This window comes from Notamacropus eugenii, chromosome 4 (genome assembly GCF_028372415.1).
Source record: "Notamacropus eugenii isolate mMacEug1 chromosome 4, mMacEug1.pri_v2, whole genome shotgun sequence".
Taxonomy (NCBI): Eukaryota; Metazoa; Chordata; class Mammalia; order Diprotodontia; family Macropodidae; genus Notamacropus; species Notamacropus eugenii.
In genome coordinates this window covers 342816253-342836729 of record NC_092875.1, presented here as the reverse complement: position 1 = coordinate 342836729, position 20477 = coordinate 342816253, and the positions used below count along the sequence as shown (strand labels likewise).

General features: G+C 39.3%; 1 protein-coding gene across 5 annotated transcripts in view; it reads right to left on the bottom strand.

Annotated features, from left to right (window-relative positions):
• The window catches only part of PLEKHG4B (pleckstrin homology and RhoGEF domain containing G4B), a 323118-nt gene that overhangs the window by 13359 nt on the left and 289282 nt on the right, over positions 1 to 20477 (bottom strand). For all 5 annotated transcript variants that reach the window (XM_072605293.1, XM_072605290.1, XM_072605292.1 and 2 more), the window contains 4 exons: positions 17010 to 17262; positions 5504 to 5593; positions 5149 to 5373; positions 1840 to 2010 (listed from right to left, as the gene is read on the bottom strand). In XM_072605293.1, coding sequence (XP_072461394.1) covers positions 1840 to 2010; positions 5149 to 5373; positions 5504 to 5593; positions 17010 to 17262 — 739 coding nt within the window. The remainder of the gene's footprint in view (positions 1 to 1839; positions 2011 to 5148; positions 5374 to 5503; positions 5594 to 17009; positions 17263 to 20477) is intronic.

Genomic DNA, 20477 nt, shown 5'->3' with positions numbered 1-20477 from the left:
TTTTGCCTTTCTTTGTAACCTCAGTGTTCAGCACAGTGCCTGGCACATAGGAAGCACTTAATAAATCCTTTCTGATGGATTAATATGTCTTGTCAAAAGTCAGTCAAGGGCAGAGACTGGAGCAGAGGGTGAGATAGTAGAAACCCAGACTGAGGTGACCACGATGAGATGAAATTACCCCAATCTAGTGCTTGGCTCTTAAAGAATACTTGTTGGGTGATTGATCTTTCCCCTTCTCCCTTCCTTTTCATATCAGTCAAGACTCTGATTATTTTGTTATTTACTAGATGGCAAATTCCTAGGTCACACAGTGGATAGAGTGCCAGACCCAAAGTCAGAAAATCCTGAATTCAAATCTGACTTTAGACTGAATTCAGACCCTGTTTGCCTCCGTTTCCTCATCTACAAAATGAACTGGAGAAGGAAATGGAAAACCACTCCAGCATTTCTGCCAAGAAAACCCCAAATGGGGTCACAAAGAGTCAGATATAACTAAAATGACTGAACAACAGTAACGATCAACAAAAATCTCCTAGGAAAGGCACTAGCAGCAGAGTGCTGGGGGTAGAGGTAAAGTGGAGACTGGGAAAAGCCTATTATAGAAGGTGAAATTTGATCTGAGTCTTCAAAGTGACCCAGGCAAGTCACTTAACACTACCTCAGTTTCCTCATTTGTAAAATAAGCAGGAGAAGGAAGTGGCAAACCACTCTCATATCTTTCCAAGAAAATCCCAAAATGGGATCATGGAGGGTCAGACATGACTGAAACAACAGCACATTCCTAGTTAGTGCCGTGTTTTGAATTAATTAAGCTTCTGTGAAGCACTTTCCCAGGGTCATTCACATTTGTGTATATTCTGATTCCAGGAGTGCTGGCTCTCATTACAGTGTTGTCCCCTCCAGACTACCCAGTCCTCCAATGGAAAAAACCCTGAAACCCAATCTTTCTTGCAAACTAAAAGAAGAGGTTTTGCCTTAGCACTCTCTGAAGCACTAAATTGTTATAAATATATCCCAACTTGGAGAGTAGATGCTGTATATGTGAAGATGTTATGTTTTTATTTTTTTTAATCTAGACAGTGGTTCACACTTTCTCTACAATTTATAGTCTCAGACAATTGTCTAAAGCACTAAGAGGTTAAGTGACTTGTACAGGGTCACACAACCAGCAATCTTCCTGATTCCAAGACTAGCTCTCTATCTAGCCCACCATGCTGCTTCCTGTGTCCTTGCTTGTGTTCCTGACTGAAGGCAGGTGGTCAGAAACTCCCTATTAAAGGGCACTGGAAGTTCACAGTCAGTTTGGCCCAAATTGCAGGAGCTTCTGTACTGCCAAGCATTCTGAGGGGCGTGGTTCAGACAGCTGTTGACTGTCCAATGAGCCCTCATCACCATAATAGAAATGCAAAATAGAATTATTTGCTCAGGAAACATCTGGCTTCCAGTGAGTCCCTTTTAGCAAGACATCTCAATGCACCATATAAATAAATGCAAGTGGTACAGAGATGACTAACACCTCTGGGAAATAAAGCTGAGTTCACAGTGGTCTGAAGTTTTTGGAAAAATCAGGTAATGGCCATGAAGGAATTACACAGTGAGATGTAAAAATACTATCATGTTGCTCTCCATTTCATTCCATGAAGTTGAGTTTTTGTGATTTTTTTTCTTTTCCTCACTTATATGTAATTTGTGGAATTAGAAAACCAAATAAGCTGTGAGCTCCTTTTAATCCAGAAATAATTACCAATCAACTCCATTCAAAAAACTGTACATTTTGTGCAAAACCCTGTTCATTGCACCCATGTGTTGCATGGGATGGGATGGTTTGTTTGTTTTTACCTTGAATGATTGTTTGTACATGTAAATATCATATCCCCCATCAATCTTCTTTGTCTTGCTAAACAAGATAAGATCCTCAAAAAGGAAGACATGTCTCAGATATTTTTTCCTTCCACAACAAACAATAAATTCATCCTGGCATCTCAACTGCCCTTGTTCTTTTAAATTCACCTAGAGAGAGAAAGAGAAACATTTTAAAGAGATAATGAAGATCTTGTTTGATCTGAATTAGGTTGAGGGTATTTTTTTATAGTGGTGTCATTCTTCACCTTTAAACATCCCTTTAGCCGTGCAAAATTCAAGTGTGTTGGAACAGGTACAAGCTTCTAGCTTAAAAAACAAATGTTAAAAATTCTTTTAACATGTAATTGGGGGGGCAATTAAATATATACATGTATAAAAAAGGAAATACATCTGGATAATATTTTTAAAAATTCAACAATTTATTTTTAAGCACTGATTATACACTAAGAATGGTGCTAGTTGCTGAGGATACAAACATAAAAAAATGACCATCTCTGTCCTCAATTGCTTCCTCAATTGTAAAGCGGGGGATAATAGAAGCACTTACTTGCCAGCCTTGTTGTAAGGATCAAATGAGATCATATTTATAAAATGTTTAGTACAGTGCTTGGCACATAGTAAATGTTATAGAAATGCTAGCTATTACTATTATTAGTTTACTATCTAACAGGGAGAATAGAATGTGTGTATGAATATGTATGACACAGATTAAATAGAAAAGAATTCCAAAGAATTTTAAGAAATTTGAAGAAGTTTTATTGTTTCTTCTTATACAACATAACTAAAATAGAAATGTTTTACATGACTGTATATCAAATTGCTTACTATCTTAAGGGGGAAGGAGGGAGAAAATTTGGAACTCAACATTTTATAAAAAAAATTAAAAATTATCTTTCAATATAATTGGAAAAAATGAAAAAAAAGAAAAAAAGAAATTTGAGGAAGATACAAAATTGCTACCTTCTCAAGGAGGAAGGGAAAGAATGTGGAACTCAATTTTTTTTAATGTGCTAAAATTTTTGTTTACAGTGTAATTTAAAATAAAAGAAAAATAAAATATTTTTAAAAAAAATTTGAGGAGGGAAAGATGCAGGGCTGAGGGCTGGGGAGAAGGGATCAAAAAAAGCTTCATGGGAAGCTAATAGGAAGTTCACCTGAGTTAGTCCTTGATGAAAAAGCTTAATTTGAACAGTCAGTTGTGGATACAGGGCTTTTCAGGTGGGAGGGTGGCCTACATGAATACACAGAGACAGGTAAAGGGTATGGCAAAGGCCAGGAACAGTTAATAGTCCAATTTGATTGGAACACAGGAGAAAGAAGGAAATGTGATTGTAAGGTTTGTTGGAGCCAGATTGAGAAGGGCCTTAAGTGTCAGACACATACTAATAATAGTAATAATTTATGGTACCTGCTATGTGCCTGACACGAAGAGCTTTATAACTATTCTCATTTTGATTTCACAACACTCCTGCAAAGTAGGTGCGCATTTTACATTTGGGGAAACTGAAGCAGACAGAGGTTAAATGACTTGCTCAAAAGCACAAAGGTAGTAAGTATCTGAGGCCACATTTGAACTCAGGCCTTCTAACTCCAGATCCAGCGCTTTTTCCATTCACCACCTAGCTGCCCAAGGTAACCCAGGTAAGTGACAGAAGCCCACATAGTCTGAAGCTGGGTGAGATCAAGTCCAACCTTGCTGCCTCTCTTTTTCAGCAGCTATGGATAACACAGAATGGGCTGATAATTCTCCAATTTTAGAAGATACCCTAGAGAGTTTGATCTTGGTTTTGATATATGTCCAGCATCAGACAAATTAGAATGGGAAAGTTTCTAAAGCATGTTGGAAAATTTCAAAAGTCCAATGATTCTGTAAAGACCAAAAAAGTAATTTGTATAATACTCTGAGGAAGACATTTGTCAAGTCACCTTTCATCTCACAGTGCCAGAATAATGACATTACCAAACTTCACGTCAGTCCAATGAGATGAGTGACTAGAAGTGTGTTATGTTTTTTTAATGATTCCAAGACCTGAACAAGAGTTCAACTACATCAGAATGTCTGACCTAGAAGGAACCTTTAGAACATTTAATCTAATCCTTTTATTTTACCGATGAGGAAACTGAGAGCTGGGGAAATCAAGTATTTCAAGAGCCTTCAGGGAAACTGCTGATTTGATGCCTTTTCCAGCTCTACTATTGGGCAAAAAAGGCTTAGAGTATAAAATCAGGAGATATAGAGCTCTTTGAGAGCAGAGACTTTCCTTCACTTTTCTTTTATCCGCACGGCTTGGCACAGTGCCTGGCTCACAGGTATTTAAGAAATGCTGATGGAGGGATGGATTGATGTATACTCTCTGCCACCGGTCATTGAATTTCAATGAACCTTAGTTTTCTCTTCTGTGAAATGGGAATATCTATACTGCTTACCTTGTAGGGTTGTTGTGAGGAAAGCATGTGGTCAACCTTACCACACTGTGCAATTGAGATAGTATTATAATAAATTAGTTTTATTCCTGTGTGGCTGTAACTGCGAGGTACATTTTAAAGCACTCAAGTGAACTGAACTTAGCTAATTCATTTGCTTTTTTCAGAGTAACAAGTTTCAAGTGTGTCTGGATTTTGCAACTTGAATGCCCACATGGCACAATACTCACTCTCTGCCATGCCCATCTCTAAGTCAGTTAAGAGTTTAGTGCACAAATGCCTACAGGGCACTGGAGGATTTATGGAAAGACAGGGATAATGATCACACACAATGAGAAGGTGTGAATGGTTTTAAATATCCATCAATGAAAGATGGTGTTGCCCACATCAATAACATCATGGGTCTTTTACATTGCATAGCAGAGGGGCTGACCACTAGAGAGGAGCAAGGAAGTATAGTGTTTCCAGCTTTTGATTTGCTTTACTTCTGGGCTCCCCTTACAGGGCAACTCACAAAAGTTGCCAGAATCACAGAAGCTGAGTGTTGGAAGGGACCACTCAGCAGATACCCAAAAGGAATCTTCAGTTCTAGAACATCTCTCTCACTCTCTTTATCCTTCTTTTCCTTCAAACCCAAAGTGGCAGATTGGAGCAGATGATTAGATTGGGAGATACGTGGATGTAATTTCCTTCCTCACTTTCCCATACCCCTGCAAGGCCTGGAGAGGGACAAATACTTGGCCAGATGGCACTTCTTTGGTCACTCCCTTAATCAAGGACAGGAGAGAGAGACTTCCCACTGACTTACCACATGGTATACAAAAGTCATCAGTAGGAAGCAAAGAGAGGAAGAATTCTTACGTCACACCCCCGGATGGCATCCATGGCCAGCAAGTCGTTCCCATGGCGAAGCTGGAATTTGACCATCTCCTCGGCAGCTCGGAGGTCGCTGAGCTCTTGTTCCTGAGTCTTAGTGCATTCTTTGATCATGTCCTTCAGCAGCAGGGCATATTTGCTCATCCTCTGGATGGGTTTAAGCAGGTAGGAGGCTAAGTCCATCTTATCACCTAGGTCTTGCTGCTTGTTCTAAGAAAAGGTCAAAAAGGTGAGGACAGAGGTTAGTTCCATGGCTGGCAATTCAGGGCCACCAAAATATCTATCATTCACTGACACTGCATGTAGGCTTGACTGGATGGAGTAACGGACATATAATTACTTTAAAGAAGGCATTCCCATGGCTGCTCAGCAAAGCATCGGATTGTGGTTTGTTTTTGCTGTATAGTGCATACATCCCAAACTGTTCTTCCTGAAAAAGAAGAGGAAATACAATTTTAATTTTTTTAGGTGAAGTCAATAAACCTTTACATCCATACAAAACATATCTGCTTCTGAACTGGAAATGGACTACTAGGTTTTTTCTATGACTGGAGGGAAGCACTGTCATCATTGTCCCATGAAATCCTCTAGGTGGTAGTCTTGGTTTAGGTGCATTCAAGAGTGGAATTTGAAGCCCTTTACGATTTTTGTTCTCAGTGGTTCAACTTAACATTTCATTTAAAAATGCCCCAGGCATCCCAAATCTAGCAGGAGAGCTTTGGAAGCCATCCATTTACCATTGTATACACAATTCTAAGAACTCTATCATTCTTCTTAAACTACAGGACATGGGAAAAACAGGGAAAATGCAGTACTTGTGACTTAGTGGGGAAGTGGGGAAGAGAAACTAGTGGTTTATGGTGAAAACTCTGAATAATGGCTTGGATACAGAGTCCTCTAAAAACAAAAATTCACATTGTCACTTATGATTATTATGCAACACAGAAATTGTAACTTGTGGACAATAATACTATTTTTTGATGAGCTGAAAGAATTTTGCAAAGTATATCTTAGTTAATATAGGATGATCCATAAGTTTATCTACTTAAGCCATTATCAACATAGATGCTCCCATGAAATGGTTACTATTCCCCTCCCCCCAAGAATGCTTATTTCTTTTGTGTCTTTCTGTAGAACCTAGTGGGACAGCAAGGTGGCACAGTGGAGAGAATGCTGGGCTTGGAGTCAAGAACATTCATCTTCCTGAGTTCATATCTCAGACAGACACATGCCAGCTGTGTGACCCTGGGCAAGTAATTTAATCCTATTTCCCTCAGTTTCCTCATCTGTAAAAGGAGCTGGAAAAGGAAAAGGCAAACCACTTCAGTGTCTTTGCCAAGAAAACCCCAAATGGAGTCATGAAGATTCGTACAGGACTGAAAAATGTCTGAGCAACAAATAGCATCTGGTACAGACATATGTTGAAAAGCTATATTAATTAGTTTGGTGAAAAACATGATGTTGGGCAAAATTACATTATATGGGGCAAATTAAGTCCACACTCATAATGCTATAAATGGGCTAGCAGTTGAATGACCTCACAGTAAGTTTTGTGACTTTGCAGTAGGGTTTGGCCATAATCCATTCATGCTGTTATTAAAAAATGATGTTGGAGCAACCTCATATTGGGGTCTGCGTAGAAGGAGCATTCAGTACATACTAGCTAGTTAATTAACTTTTCCTCTTCTGAGGTAGTAGAAAGGAGATTCAAAGCAAGTTCATACAGCGTAGTTGACTGTAACCCCTACGTCGACAGGATGAGTCTTTTTAGAAAGCAGGGTGTATTCCTTGGAACTTTTTTGTCTTCAGAGAAAAATGATACTGCTTTTCAAAAGGTTAAAATAAATGAGGCTTAAGCCCATACAGGAAGACACTTGAGCTCCATCCTCTTATTAGGGAAGAATCCTAGGATTTCTATTGTTTCTCTCTCAGTAGGGGAATAGGATTTACTAATTCATATTGTGACTCTGGACCCTTCCTGGATTTGGACAAACTCTCTTCTTTGGCATAATACCATATTTGTTTTGGGGCAGCTAAGTGGTACCTACGGTGCTGGGCTTGGAGTCAGGAAGACTCATCTTCCTGAGTTCAAATCTGACCTCAGACACTGATTAGCTGTGGGACCCTGGGCAAGTCACTTAACCTTGTTTATCTCAGTTTCCTCATCTGTAAAATCAACTGGAGAAGGAAATGGCAAACTGCTCCAGTATCTTTGCCAAGAAAACCCCAAATGGGGTCATGAAGAGTCAGCCACAACTGAAATGTCTGAAGAAGAACCAGATATCTGATTCAGAGTGGCAGCTGTAGAAGAGGAGAAATGGGGAGCCGGTATCCTGAGAGTTTTCTTCAGGGGAAATCATTGCACTATTCAGCATAAACGGAAAATGGGCCCAAGAAGTTAAATTAACTCAATCTGATGGTGTGGCCAAGTGGGCTATGCTTGAGTATGGCATGTAATGCATGAGGTATGACTATGAAGTGACATACCTTGCTTCAAGTATGATGTTGGTAAAGTGCTTAGTATGATGCCTGGCACATACTAGGTGTGATAGAAACATCTTTTTCCCTTTCCTTTTCAAACAAATATATTAAAATTCATACATCCAAATGAAAGTTGTTTTTCAAAGGGAACCATTGTCCTTGGGAAACTTCCTACTTTTTTTTCTGCTGCTGTTATTACTCAAAATATCTCTGAGACTCCAGTTTTTGGCTGGCTTCTTTGCAATACACTCCATGGTGGTAAATATACAATATGTAAGAAGGGATTTGAGTTTTGGAAATGGCCCCAAATTAAGGGGGTCAAATCATCCTGGCCCAGTGCAGAGTTCACTGGCTCTGGACTTAAAAGGCTTGTGTTCAAATTTCACCAATGATGCCTATTAATTGTGTGTGAGCTTGAGATTCCAACCTTCTTGGGTCACAGATTCCTCTTATTCCTCTTCTATAAAGTTATGGGGTTGGATTATGTACCTATCTATCTATCTGTCTGTCTGTCTGTCTTTCTATCTATCTATCATCTACATACATAGAGCCTTCCAACACCAGATCTATGGTGCTATAAGTTGCTGATTAAAGTGGGTGATCAAACTTGCTAGTGCTGTTTTTGGTTTAAAAACAAAACATAAACATCATGGATATAAAATTAAGAGGTTGATTTTTTCAAGGGCTTTCAAAACTGACTCTGAAGACCATTCCTATTTTCCCCTCAGTTTTCAGGGAGAACATACTATCTCAGCAGCTTGTATCTATTTGTTGAGGCTAAATACATATTTGGAAAGGCAGAATAATCAACAAATATTCATTATTAAATTCCAGAACCAGTCCTCTGTTTATATTTATTCTGAAAGATGATCATTTGTAAGAGCTTATGTAGGTCAGCTACTCATAAGTAGTTGAGCCTGGAGATTTGTGGCAAAAGAAAAGACATCAGGGAATTCAAACATATTTTCATTTACTCAAAGGCATCAATGATTTGTAAGTAGACTTATTTAAAACCAACTAGGGATACCTGCCTTATAACTGTGGCCCCTCCACTAATGGTGTGAACTTAGACAAGTCATTGAACTTTTCTTGGCCTGTGAAAAGAGAAAGCCTTAGAGAGGTTTCCCCCTGCTCTGTGACTTGATGAAAATAGTCACTCAATCTGTCCATTAAAACGATTGACTTGGAGAATTACAAGCCAAATCTTTTTTTCGAGGCAATTGGGGTTAAGTGACTTGCCCAGGGTCACACAGCTAGTAAGCATCAAATGTCTAAGGCCAAATTTGAACTCAGGTCCTCCTGACTCCAGGGCTGCAAGCCAAATCTTAATAAACAAGTGTGCTTACTAGTTTTTCCCTGTGGAATGTGAATCTTTCATCTTTGATTAGAACACATCTTAAACTTTGTTAGAGCTCCCAAAGTGTGGACCTACATCCCATCCTCAGTATATATCACAGAGTCACAAATAGAAGTAAGGTATTTCTAAGGAGAGCTTTGCACAGTTTAAAAAATGGATTATTGTCTAGAGAAGCATAAATTACATTATGAGTAAATAGGTTGTCACTTATTTATTTTATTTGTTTAAGCTCATTCAAATTGATTTTTGGGAAGTCAAATCCCAAATAGGAATATAACCTATAATCATAGGATTATAGAATTAGAGCTTGAGTCTAGATGTTGAGTCCAACCATGTCATTTTACAAATAAGGGACCCAAGGCATAGAAGGTTCAACTGATTTGCTTAGAGTCACAAGCAAGTAAGTATCTGAAGCAAGATACAATTCCAAGTCTTTCATGCTCCAAGTTCAATGCTCTATCCACTAGACCATAATTTAGGGCTAAAGAGTCATAGATTCAGAGGTGGGTGGGACCTCAGAGAACACCAATTTACTCTCCTCATTTTACACTAGGTGGAACACTAGACCAGGAGTCAGGATGACCCAAGTTTAAATCCAGTCTCAGACACTTACTTGCTGTATGACGCTGGACAAGTCACTTAACCCTCTTTGCCTCAGTGTCTTCATCTATAAAATGAGCTGGAGAAGGAGATGGCAAACCACTTCAGTATCTTTGCCAAGAAAACCCCAGATGGGCTCACGGAGAGATGGACACGATGGAAATGACTCAACACACATTTTACAGATGAGGAAATTGAGATCTAAAGAAGTGGAATAATTTGTCCAGGGTCACATAGGCGTAGGCTCTAATGCCTTCACACTTGGACTTTTGCAGTAGCCTCCTAGCTGGTCTCCCTGCCACAAGGCTCTCATTCCTCCAGTTCATCCTTCACTCAGCTGTCAAAGTGATCTTCCTAAAGCATAGGTCTGACTAATGTGACCTCCAGTGGCTCCCTATCATCTCCAGGATCAAATATAAAGTTCTGTTGCTTTCAAAGCTTGACTCCCCCACCTTTCCAGTCTTCTTACCACCCTTCCCTCCCACATAGTCTACCACCACCTCACTGTTCCTCAACAAGACACTTCCTGACTGAGCATTTTCTCTCGCTGACCCTCAAGATGGAATGCTTTGCCTTCTGGCTTCCATGGTTTAAATGCCAGCTAAAATCGCACCTTCTGTAGGAAACCTTTCCTTAAAGCTGGTGCCATCCCTCTGTTGACTATTTCCAATTTGTCTTGCAGAGAGCTGCTTTTTACAGAGCTGTTTGCATGTTGTCTCCCCCATCAGACTGTCAGCTTCTTGACAGTGGCCTTTCTTTATATCCCCTGTGCTTTGGTACATAACAGGTTGCTTAATAAATGTTTGTTGATCGGTTGAAATAGGCAATATGTAGAATAGCTAGTATTTCAACTCAGGTCCTCTGATTCCAAATGCAGTATTCTTGCCTCTGCCCCTTTGTGGTTCCCCACTACCCATGCACTTAAAAATACAGCTTGGTTAATGCTCACAGTGGTTCTCAGTCACACTTTGCATAGAGCAGGATCTCAATAGACATTTACTGATTTGATTTGATTCCTACTTAGGACCTGTCTCTAAAATCACTTACACCTGGTGATGGGGAAATGAGTTCTAAATTCCACATTAAATGGTCTAAATTCTGCCCTTGGGACGAAGCCTGTTTTCATCTAGAAAACAAAGGGACCTGCCCTTGCAGCACCGTATCTATTTTTATAACCAAATGTCTTATTCATCAACCCTCAAGGGCAGAGGTTTTAGTCTTCTTGGTCACATCTGATTCTCATTTTATTCGACTCTGTAGCTGGATTTACACAGCATAACACAGTCGAAAACTGAGCATGCATCTTGACAATTCTCCAATTTTATACTGTTTTCTTAATTATTTGGATAATTCAGAAAGTATGAAATCTACCTGGTGATTGAGGTATGTATTTCTGAAGTTTGGTTCACAATGTGCATATTTGATTTCTTGGAAAAAGAGTAATGAAACATGAAAATTATCACTGCCACCACTCTGACAAATTTTCATTACTGATTCTCAGGCACAAGGTGGAACTTGCCCCCAGGCATATGGCTAAGTGAGCCAACATCTCTCTTCTTGGCCCTTAATAGGCCTTGTTGTCACTGTGATCAAAGCAGTTAGGTACAAATAATACCACTCAGTTGTGCTGGTTATCATATACACAGAGAGAAGTCATTTATTACCACTTGTGAAGAAAAAAAAATACCACCTGATTAACAACCACCAGTATAGAAATGCATTAGGACCCCTGAAGAGGAGGGAGGGGGGAGAAGGAAAATTGAGTTGGTTGAAAATCTGTGATTTCCCAAGGATCCTGGTTGTTTGGAGGGTACATGTGGAAGAATCTGTGGATACTAGATTAGGTTGAGTCATAGGGTGGTCACTAGGCCTCCTGGCTTTCCTGGTTTCCTTGAAGACTCAATTTAAATGCCATTTTCCCACATGATACCTTTTTTTTTAGTATCCATTCTACCCCACCTCCTCCACCTAGACCCTACCCCCATCTTCCAATTAGTGCCTCACTAATGCCTTCCCTCTGAGATGACTTTGCTTATATACTATTTACACTGCATGTGTACTTTTAACATTGTTTATATATACAACTTTTTATGTTTTTATATACAATTTTTCTTTTTACATTTCTCCCATTAGATTGTAAACTCTTTGAGAGCAGGGATTGTTTTGGTCTTTGTCTGTATCCCCAGGATTTAGCACAGTGTCTGGCATACAGTGAGAGTTAAGTAAATGCTTGTTGACTGTATACATGGGAGAGGACAGCTATGGAGGACCCTGGACTTCTGTGCTCATTTCACAAAAGGTCTGTGGAAGAAATGTGAATTAAGGACATATAGAAATGAAGAACCCTTCTTGAGAAAAATCTCTCCTTCCTATTCACTTTAGCTGACATTCATTAAGTGCCTATGGTGTGTAGAACACTGTGCTAGGTACTGGAATAAATACAAAATCGTGATAAAATAATCTTTGCCATCATGGAGGGAACTATGACCCATATAAGAATTACCATATTCTTAAGGGCAGCTAGGTGGTACAGTGGATAGAGCACCAGTGCAGGAATCAGGAGGACCTGAGTTCAAATCTCACCTCAGACACTTGACACTCACTAGCTGTGTGAACTTGGGCAAGTCACTTAACCCCAAATGCCTCATCCTGGGTCATCTCCAGTCATCCTGATGAATATCTGGTCACTGGATTCAGAGGGAGGAGAAGTGAGACTGGTGACCTGCACAGCCCTCCCTCACTCAAAACAAAGTCAAGTGCAAGTCATGTCATTATTTCCCTGATGGCATGGTCTTCTTTGGCAACGAAGGGGAACATACAATACACCATATTCTTAAGGGCAGGGATTGTTTCTTTCTTTCTCTCTCTCTCTCTCTCTTTTTTTTTTTTTTTTTTTGCCTCCTTATTTCTAGCCCTTACCACAGTTTCTGGCACATGGTTAATGTTTAATAAATGCCTTTTTTCATTCATTCGATTATTCATTCATATACTTATATATACATATTGTCCCTCCTAATGGAACGTAAATTCATTGAAGATAGGGATGGTTTTATTTTTGTCTTTGTGTCTCTGGTACCTAGGGCAGTGTCTGGCCCACAATCAATGCTTAATAGATGCTTGTTGATTGATTGATTGATTAACAGTCTTATGTGAGTCCTGAATCCTAAACACATTTCAACTCTAATGGTATTATAGGACAAAATTCTGTGGGGAGCTAAGGGGATATTGGGGTTCCTTAAGATTGCCAGACTGCCCAGGAACATACACCCAACAGTCCAGCCACCAAAGGGGCCTGGGATAGGATAAAGAATGGTGACAAATGTAATGGCAGTTTTCAGAAGAGAGGTTCAGAGAGCCATGGAAGAGGAACAGAATGACCCTTAAGAGATTATGATGTTTTCATTAAGAGGAAGTGTGAGGTGAAGAAGTGAGGGCTTTGTTGGGTCTAACAGAGGTGATGGGTTGAAGATGTTGGGGGGGAAGGGTAGCTGGATACAAGTTAGAAAACACTCTCTAGTGGGCCACAGAGGAGTTCCAGAAAGAAAAGTATCACCCATGGTTAACTTATTAACCCACAAAGATAACAATAGCAAAAATAATAGTTAGCATTTATTTAGTTCTTTGGGGCAGCTAAGTGATGCATAGAGTGTTGGACCTGGAGTCAGGGAAACTCATCTTCCTGAGTTCAGTCTGGCCTCAGACACTTACTAGGTGTGTGACGTTGGGTAAGTCATTTAACCTCATTTGTCTCAGTTTCCTCATCTGTAAAATGAAGTGGAGAAGGAAATGGCAACCCACTCCAATATCTCTGCCAAAAAAAGACCAAATGAGGTCATGAAGAGTCAGACACAACTGAAAAATGACTGAACAACAACAATGGCATTTAATTCTTAAAGGCTTACAAAGCACTTTTCATGAATTATCTCATTTATTTGCAAAATAACCTTCTGAGGTGGATGCTATTATCATCCCCATTTTACTGTTTAAGAAACTGAGGCAAACAGAGATTAAGGGTCTTGCCCAAGATCACACAGTAAATGTCTGAGGTGGGACTCAAACTCAGGTTTCCTGATTCCATCCAGCAGTCTACCCACTGTTTCACCAAAGGTCCCTTGGGAATGGAAGAGTTGGGAAATGGAAACTATTTTTGCCAAAACACTTAAGTTGCATTTTTATAAATGGAGGAAAGAAGAATTGAGTTGATAATCACAGAGCTGGGTGACATTATTTTTGAGGCTTTGGGGAGATCTTGTTGAGGGAGAGAACAATGAGATCAAGGGATGGACTTCTCCTAAACCACATACAGACAGTCCTAGAATAAGAACTAAAACCTGTGTCCCAAACCACCCTCCTATACACACGTGGGTGTGAATGCTTATTTAATCCCAGTCAAGGTTACTACAAGAGCTTGACAAAAATACTAGGAAAGGCAATTATTTTGGGAAAGACTCTCCATCCATTTATTTCCCTCTAACCTTCAGGAGGCCTGGGAGATTATCCTGAAGGAACCTACTTCATCATCTCTGGCTACCTTAGAGACAGTGTGAAGATAGTGTGGTGTGATGGATAATAGAACTGGCATTGGCACCAGGAATGACCTCGGTTCAAAATCCATTTCAGAAATTCATTAGCTGTGTTTCCATAGGCAAACTGCCTCACTAATCTGAACCTTAGTTTCCTCATCTGTGAAATGGATGAAGGATAGCACCTGTATCACATGGAGGCTCAAAAGAGAGAATATACATAATGGGCTTCACAAATCTGAAAGTGTGGTATAAATGTAAGTTATAATTATTATCTGAACCATAGCTGAACATAGGCAAGTTCTGAGGGTGAATCTCTAGAGTCCAGAAACTACAGGAGTCATGATCAACATTAGAAGATTTCTAGGGGTGCCCTGTAATATCTCCAGTAGAAATGGCTATTGAATAGGATGCTTGGGGCCCCTTCTCCTCCACCTGTAGGAAAGAGGGAATAGAAATAAAAGAGACTTGAGGGCTAGAGAAAAAGAGAAGTATTAAAATGCTTTTAAAAAAAGGAAAAAAAATGGGAAACAAGGTTACAAGTGAGCAAAAGTGGATTTATTTTTTTTAAGTGTAGGCACTGGATCTGTGATTTCACTGGTATTAGGCCCATCCTGGTAAGAAAAATTCCTCTTAAAAATGTAAGTTGGAGTCTTCTCTTCATCTTTGAGAGTACCCATTGTCACCCAGTTACTAAGTGTCTGAGGCCACATTTGAATTCATGACTTTTTGATCCCAGGCCTAGCACTGTATCTACCAGGCCACCAACTGCCCCTGTACTACTCTCAAGAAAATGTTTTCGGAGGTCATGACTTTGTACTGTTGTGGCCTAGAAGTATTTTTTTTTTAATAGCAAGATATGAACATCTGAAGCAGCATTTGTTTATAGGACTCATGTGATTAGTAGGGTGGGGAAGGGAGAAGAGGGGACATTTTAAATTTTGGTTTCCTTATGAAAGCTTCCAATTTGACATTGTATGCGTTTCGTCCCTGACAATCCAAAAGCTTTCCTTCTGTTGGTAGTGTTACCCGGGTCACCTGCTGTTCTTTATTTATTAATGGGACTTGTGTTGTTCTCCTCTTGCTTGGCAGACCCTGGTCTCAAACATACTGCTAAGGGGCTGACAGAAAGACATCTAGTAATTTTCTCTTTCTCTTTCTTTGGCTCTTGGCACTCATTAAGCTTTTGCCAGGGGGTGGAGGGCAGTCAGGGGATGGCCATCTCTCAAAGTCTGTTTTGATATTCCCAAGCTCAGCATGATTTTGGCATTGTTCCTTGAGCATTTCTTTATAGTTGTGCTGTTCAAAGAGTAAAGAAACAATAGTTTCAAGTAGTACATGTCATTATTCTCCCGCATTTAAATAGAATAGGTGCCCGAATCCCAAAGTAAGGCTCTAGCCATCACTCATGGTGGCCTTACTCTCTGACCTCTGCAAGCTTCAAAAAATGGCTGCCAGTTTTCTTTGGCAATCACTGGAGGGGAATTGAAAGGAGGTGTATAGTTCTTGACACATTCCATTGCCTGTCCACCATTACTCAAGAGAGGGCCATTAATCAGTATGTGCTCATTAATCTTCTTATCGTCCCACTTGATTATCCTCTAGGGGAACAGGAGAACTGAATGTATCCATTTGTCTCTGCTCACTTTAGAACTTAAGGATGAAGTGTATGAGTTGTGTGGCTGGAATGGGGAGGGTAGGAATAGGAAAGATGACTTTATAAAAACAAGCTCTTAACATGAACATTCTGATGAAAGGACAAAAGAGACAAAAAAATTTCTAATGGTTCTAGGATAGAAAATGAAGCCCCTTTCCAAGTTGAAGGATCATGAATAGGATCATAGATTCAGAGCTGGAAGGGACTCTGAAGGCCAAGAAGCCATCTAGTCCAATCTACTGTTTAGTTATAAGAAAACGGAGACCTGGGAAGATTAAGAGATTTTTCCCAGAAGGTGAACTGAATTGAAAGCAACCATTCCTCTATCACTACCCTGAGCTTTTCAAGACTTTAGCTGCCATATTCAAGCACAGAGACCTTAGAGTACAGTTCTGGATTGGAAGGAGGTAGAGCATTAGTAAGTATGCTAGCCCACAAATGAGACATCTATGAAAACATTTTGAAAAACACAATGGCCTATACAAATCTACAGCATTCCTCTTCTTATTTTCATGGACAGGCACTAGGAGGCCAGCAGGAAGAAAATCCAAGGAACTACATGCCTACTTCATCCCTTAGACATTGAGTTTGAGGACTTTATGACCAGAGAGCCTTTGCTTGAGTATTGGGAGATAACTGGACAACTGGTTTCATTTACATATACATTCAGTGTGTGTGTGTGTGTATGTATGTGTGTGTGTGTATTTTCCATCCCATGTGTGTGAAATTCCATCCCTTTGTGTGAAATGTTAATTCTCCAATGATGAGGGAAAACATTGTGAAGTAGTATTTCCTTCCATTGGTACCCTCCCCTCTTTCTTGATTTTAGGATGACCAGGCTAAATAATACTTTAGCTTTCCGCAAAGCATGTGGAACTAGATCCCAAACTAGCCTTGTAGAAGAACAAGAAATTAGCTTTGGTAGCAGACTTTTTGTTTCACAAATAGCCTTAGAGCTTGCCTTCTGTATACATTTCCTGACTCTACATTCTAAGCACCTGAAAAATTCAAATTCACTGCTGTGGGCACACAGGAGTACTCCTTGTCCAGGAGGAATTTTTAAAACTGGGAAGGACTCACAGGGTATTCATTAGCTAGAGACCATTTCCTCAGTGAAACCCAGAATAGGTAAGAAATACATCAGTTCCCTTGGTAATCTTAACAGCTAACTAGCTGTAGGCACCTGAAATCTTGGGAGGACCAACCCTTCCTGAGAAGGGGAACTTACATGTCTCAGAAAACAGTGGCTGACAGGCAAGGGGCAGTCTCTGCAGTGCTCCAGCTCTTTGAGAAAATACTGACAGTGGAAATCATAGAGCTTCTCCAGGTTCCCAAAGATTATGTTGCGCTTCCCTCGCAAGTCCTGGGGGAGGTCCATTCTTTCCATTTCTGGAAAATAGTTGTCGATGATATATCCTAAGGATCTAACATATTCCCTTTCAGTGGTGATCATTTCATCCATTATATGCTGCACTTTATTGCTGGAAGACACAGAATAGCTGTTTTGAACATGGATAGGTCATGACAATGTCTACTCAGCACTCAAACATGGCGCGGGGTCATTTGGCTGTAGTCACAGTGGCTTTGCTTTGTGTTTTATGAAAGAAATTTTATTTAATGTTATACATATCATACATCAGAACAAAAACAGGCTTAAAGAACCCCAGTGTTAAAAAAAAAAGAAAACAATTATTGAACAGAAGTGAAGAAGTAAGCTGGGTTATAAATAGATTGGTCACATTGTCAAAAAGATAATCTTTCATTCAGTTCTTCCAGTTTTTAAAGGATGAATAATTCTAAGCAGCCAAATATTCATAGTCTCCGTAAATGCCCTAATATGTTGGTTTCCCTCCCTTCCTCCAAGATAATCTCAGAGTAGAGCAAGGACAGGGTTTGTGGGTACTCTAAGCAAGGATGAAATTAGCATGACATCTCTGTCTACCTCTACCCCCCACTTGAAAAATCCAATTCCTCCATACTACTCAAAGTAAATCATCACAACATAAATTCCTATATTCCACAGATAATGGAGTTTTCTAGCATTAAAAATATGTGCATTTATAAAAAAGCATTCCTTAGTGCATCCTTCATCCCTCATCCCTTAGCTACATGCTAACTACCTTACTTTCTCTAGTACTTGCAGTTGTTTTTTTGAGGTAGGAAAATAAGAAATGATAAAAAAGGTGAAAAAATCTTATTTGGATTTGGAAAGATCTTTCTGTGGCAGGAAAGTTTTCCAAATTACTATAAATGGCAATATTGGCCTTTCCCTACCCAAGTGTAAAGGACCTGTTGGGAATAAAGAGGACAATGTATATTGTGGCTGAATTCCCCAGGGGCTCCATGCATCACGGAATTTTAGATGTGGAAAGGATTAAAGAGTCCACCTATCCCAAACTATCCTGGAAACAGGATCCTATCTAAATGATACACCTGTCCATTGTCACTCAGCTTTTACATAAAACCTCACCGAAAGGAAACTGACTATATTTTTGGATGCTCTAATTATCTTGAAGCTTTTCAGACCTAAACTTGCCTCTTTATAGTTTTCATCCACTCCTTCCAGGTCTGCCCTCTGAGGCAAAAAAGACAAAGTCTAGTCTCTCTGTCACATGTCAGCCCTTCAACTGTCTTAAGACAGCTATCATCTCTCCCTTTCAGTCTTTTCTTCTCTGTTAAACATCCCAGATTCCTCCAGCCAATCTTCTTAAGGCATGAACATGAGGTTTCTCTGATCCAGTCACCCTCCTCTATCCTCTACTCGGTTTATCAATTCCCTGCCTAAAACATGGCACCCAAAACTCCAGATGTGGTCCGACAAGAACATATAGTGGGGCTATCACCTAATTTTTCCTGGCTCTTATGTTCGTCAGTGTAACCTAAGATTGCAACAATTGTTCTGCCTCCCAAGGCACACTGTTGACTTTTATTGAACTTACAATCCAGTAAAACTTCCAAATATTTTTTCAGATGATCTGCTGCCTCGCTGTGCTTTCCTCACCTTGGACTTGTCTAGTTGATTTATAAAATCCAAATGCAGTATTTTACCTTTAATCTTATTACATTTATGTTATTAGATTTAACTCCATCTTCTAACGTATCAAAATCTATTTGAATTCTAATGTTGTCTTTTTTCATGTTAATTATCCCATATTTACACTGGATATGCATGACATCTATACCAATATCCAAGTCATTAATAAAAATGTTGCAGATATTTGGAGTCAGTGATTTTCATTTCAGAAATAGATCTAATAGTTGCAGTCTTAAACACACAAGTAATTCTATAATTAAAGAATTGAAAATATTCAACAAAAAAAGACAAAAATGAGATGAAGTAAATTGGAGAAAACTGGCTTCTGATTCATAAGCTAACTACTCACACACAAAATGCTTTGAAAAATCCATTTGTCAATCAAATAAAAAAAATTAAGAATATAAACTGTGGATGGAAGGCAACAGACCTCAAAATAAAGTGTACTCCAAAGACACAGGAAAAGATATGTTTGAAATGAGAGGTCAGGAAATAGTCAAGAAAAGTTCAAGACACTGGGTCAAGGAGAAAGAGTTATGGAACTAGCAGGAATATACCTATCCTAGCCAGGATAAATGTCTACAGGAAACTGTCCCTGAAATAATCCATCCTAAAATGGGACTGAGAGATAACTTCCTACAAAGATAAGTGTATTTCCTATCAGGAAGAAACTGCCTTAAAAATGTGATCTGTGTAAAATGGGCTGTGTCATTAGAAATTATAACATATTTTGAAAGGCTGCTGAAATGAAGAAACAGAATATTCTAATTCTAAACATAGAAAAAGACTCAGAAATTACAGAGTAGATAGAAAGAATATAGTCTAAGAATTTGTCATAGGGCCTCCAGAGGGAGAAAGTGAGGGCCTGAGCAGCTAAAATGAGTATCTCTTCTTTGTGATTCAAGGTGTGACTGTCTCCCATAGCTCGATAATAGTACCCAAGACCATCCAAGTGTGCTATAATAGAAGGGTGTTGGATTTGGAGTCCAAGTACTTGAGTTATGATCTCAGCTCTACCACTGTACCCAACGTAAATTGAGCAAATCACTAAACCTATTTGTTTCTCAGCTTCCTCATCACAATAAGAATGCTGGACTCTATGGCCTCTGAGAACTCTTCTAGTTCTGAATCTATGAATCTATGACTTGTAAGGGCTCTTCTAATTCTAAATCCATGATCCTGTTAACTTCTTTGCTGAGTTTCTGTATTCAGGAAATCATCTCCTGACTTTTATTTCATTTCCCAAGTACTATCCTTACTGGCAAGATATTACATTGATCAATTATAGTTTTCAAAACTGAACAAATTGGCCTTCTGACTTATAAATCAATCTTGTGTGAGTTTGGTTAGTATGACTCACTTCACCAGACCCCTGCATGAATTGATAAAGTGGGTCTTCAAACTATAAAACTCAGTATGAAACCCTGGAACACAAATAGAAGGCACTAAATGGCCAAGTCTATGGGATATGAGATTCAATGTCCTGGTTGTGTAGAGAAATCAGAGTGTGATTACTTTAAAATTATGCCCCTAACAGATTAAGCTTTTGTGCCCTTTGGTTTAAATCAACATTCAACCCTACTTTAGAGAGGAGACCTAAATGAATACAACTACCATGTACAAAAAAAGTGACAAGTTTGTTTCATAGCCATGTGCAATCCT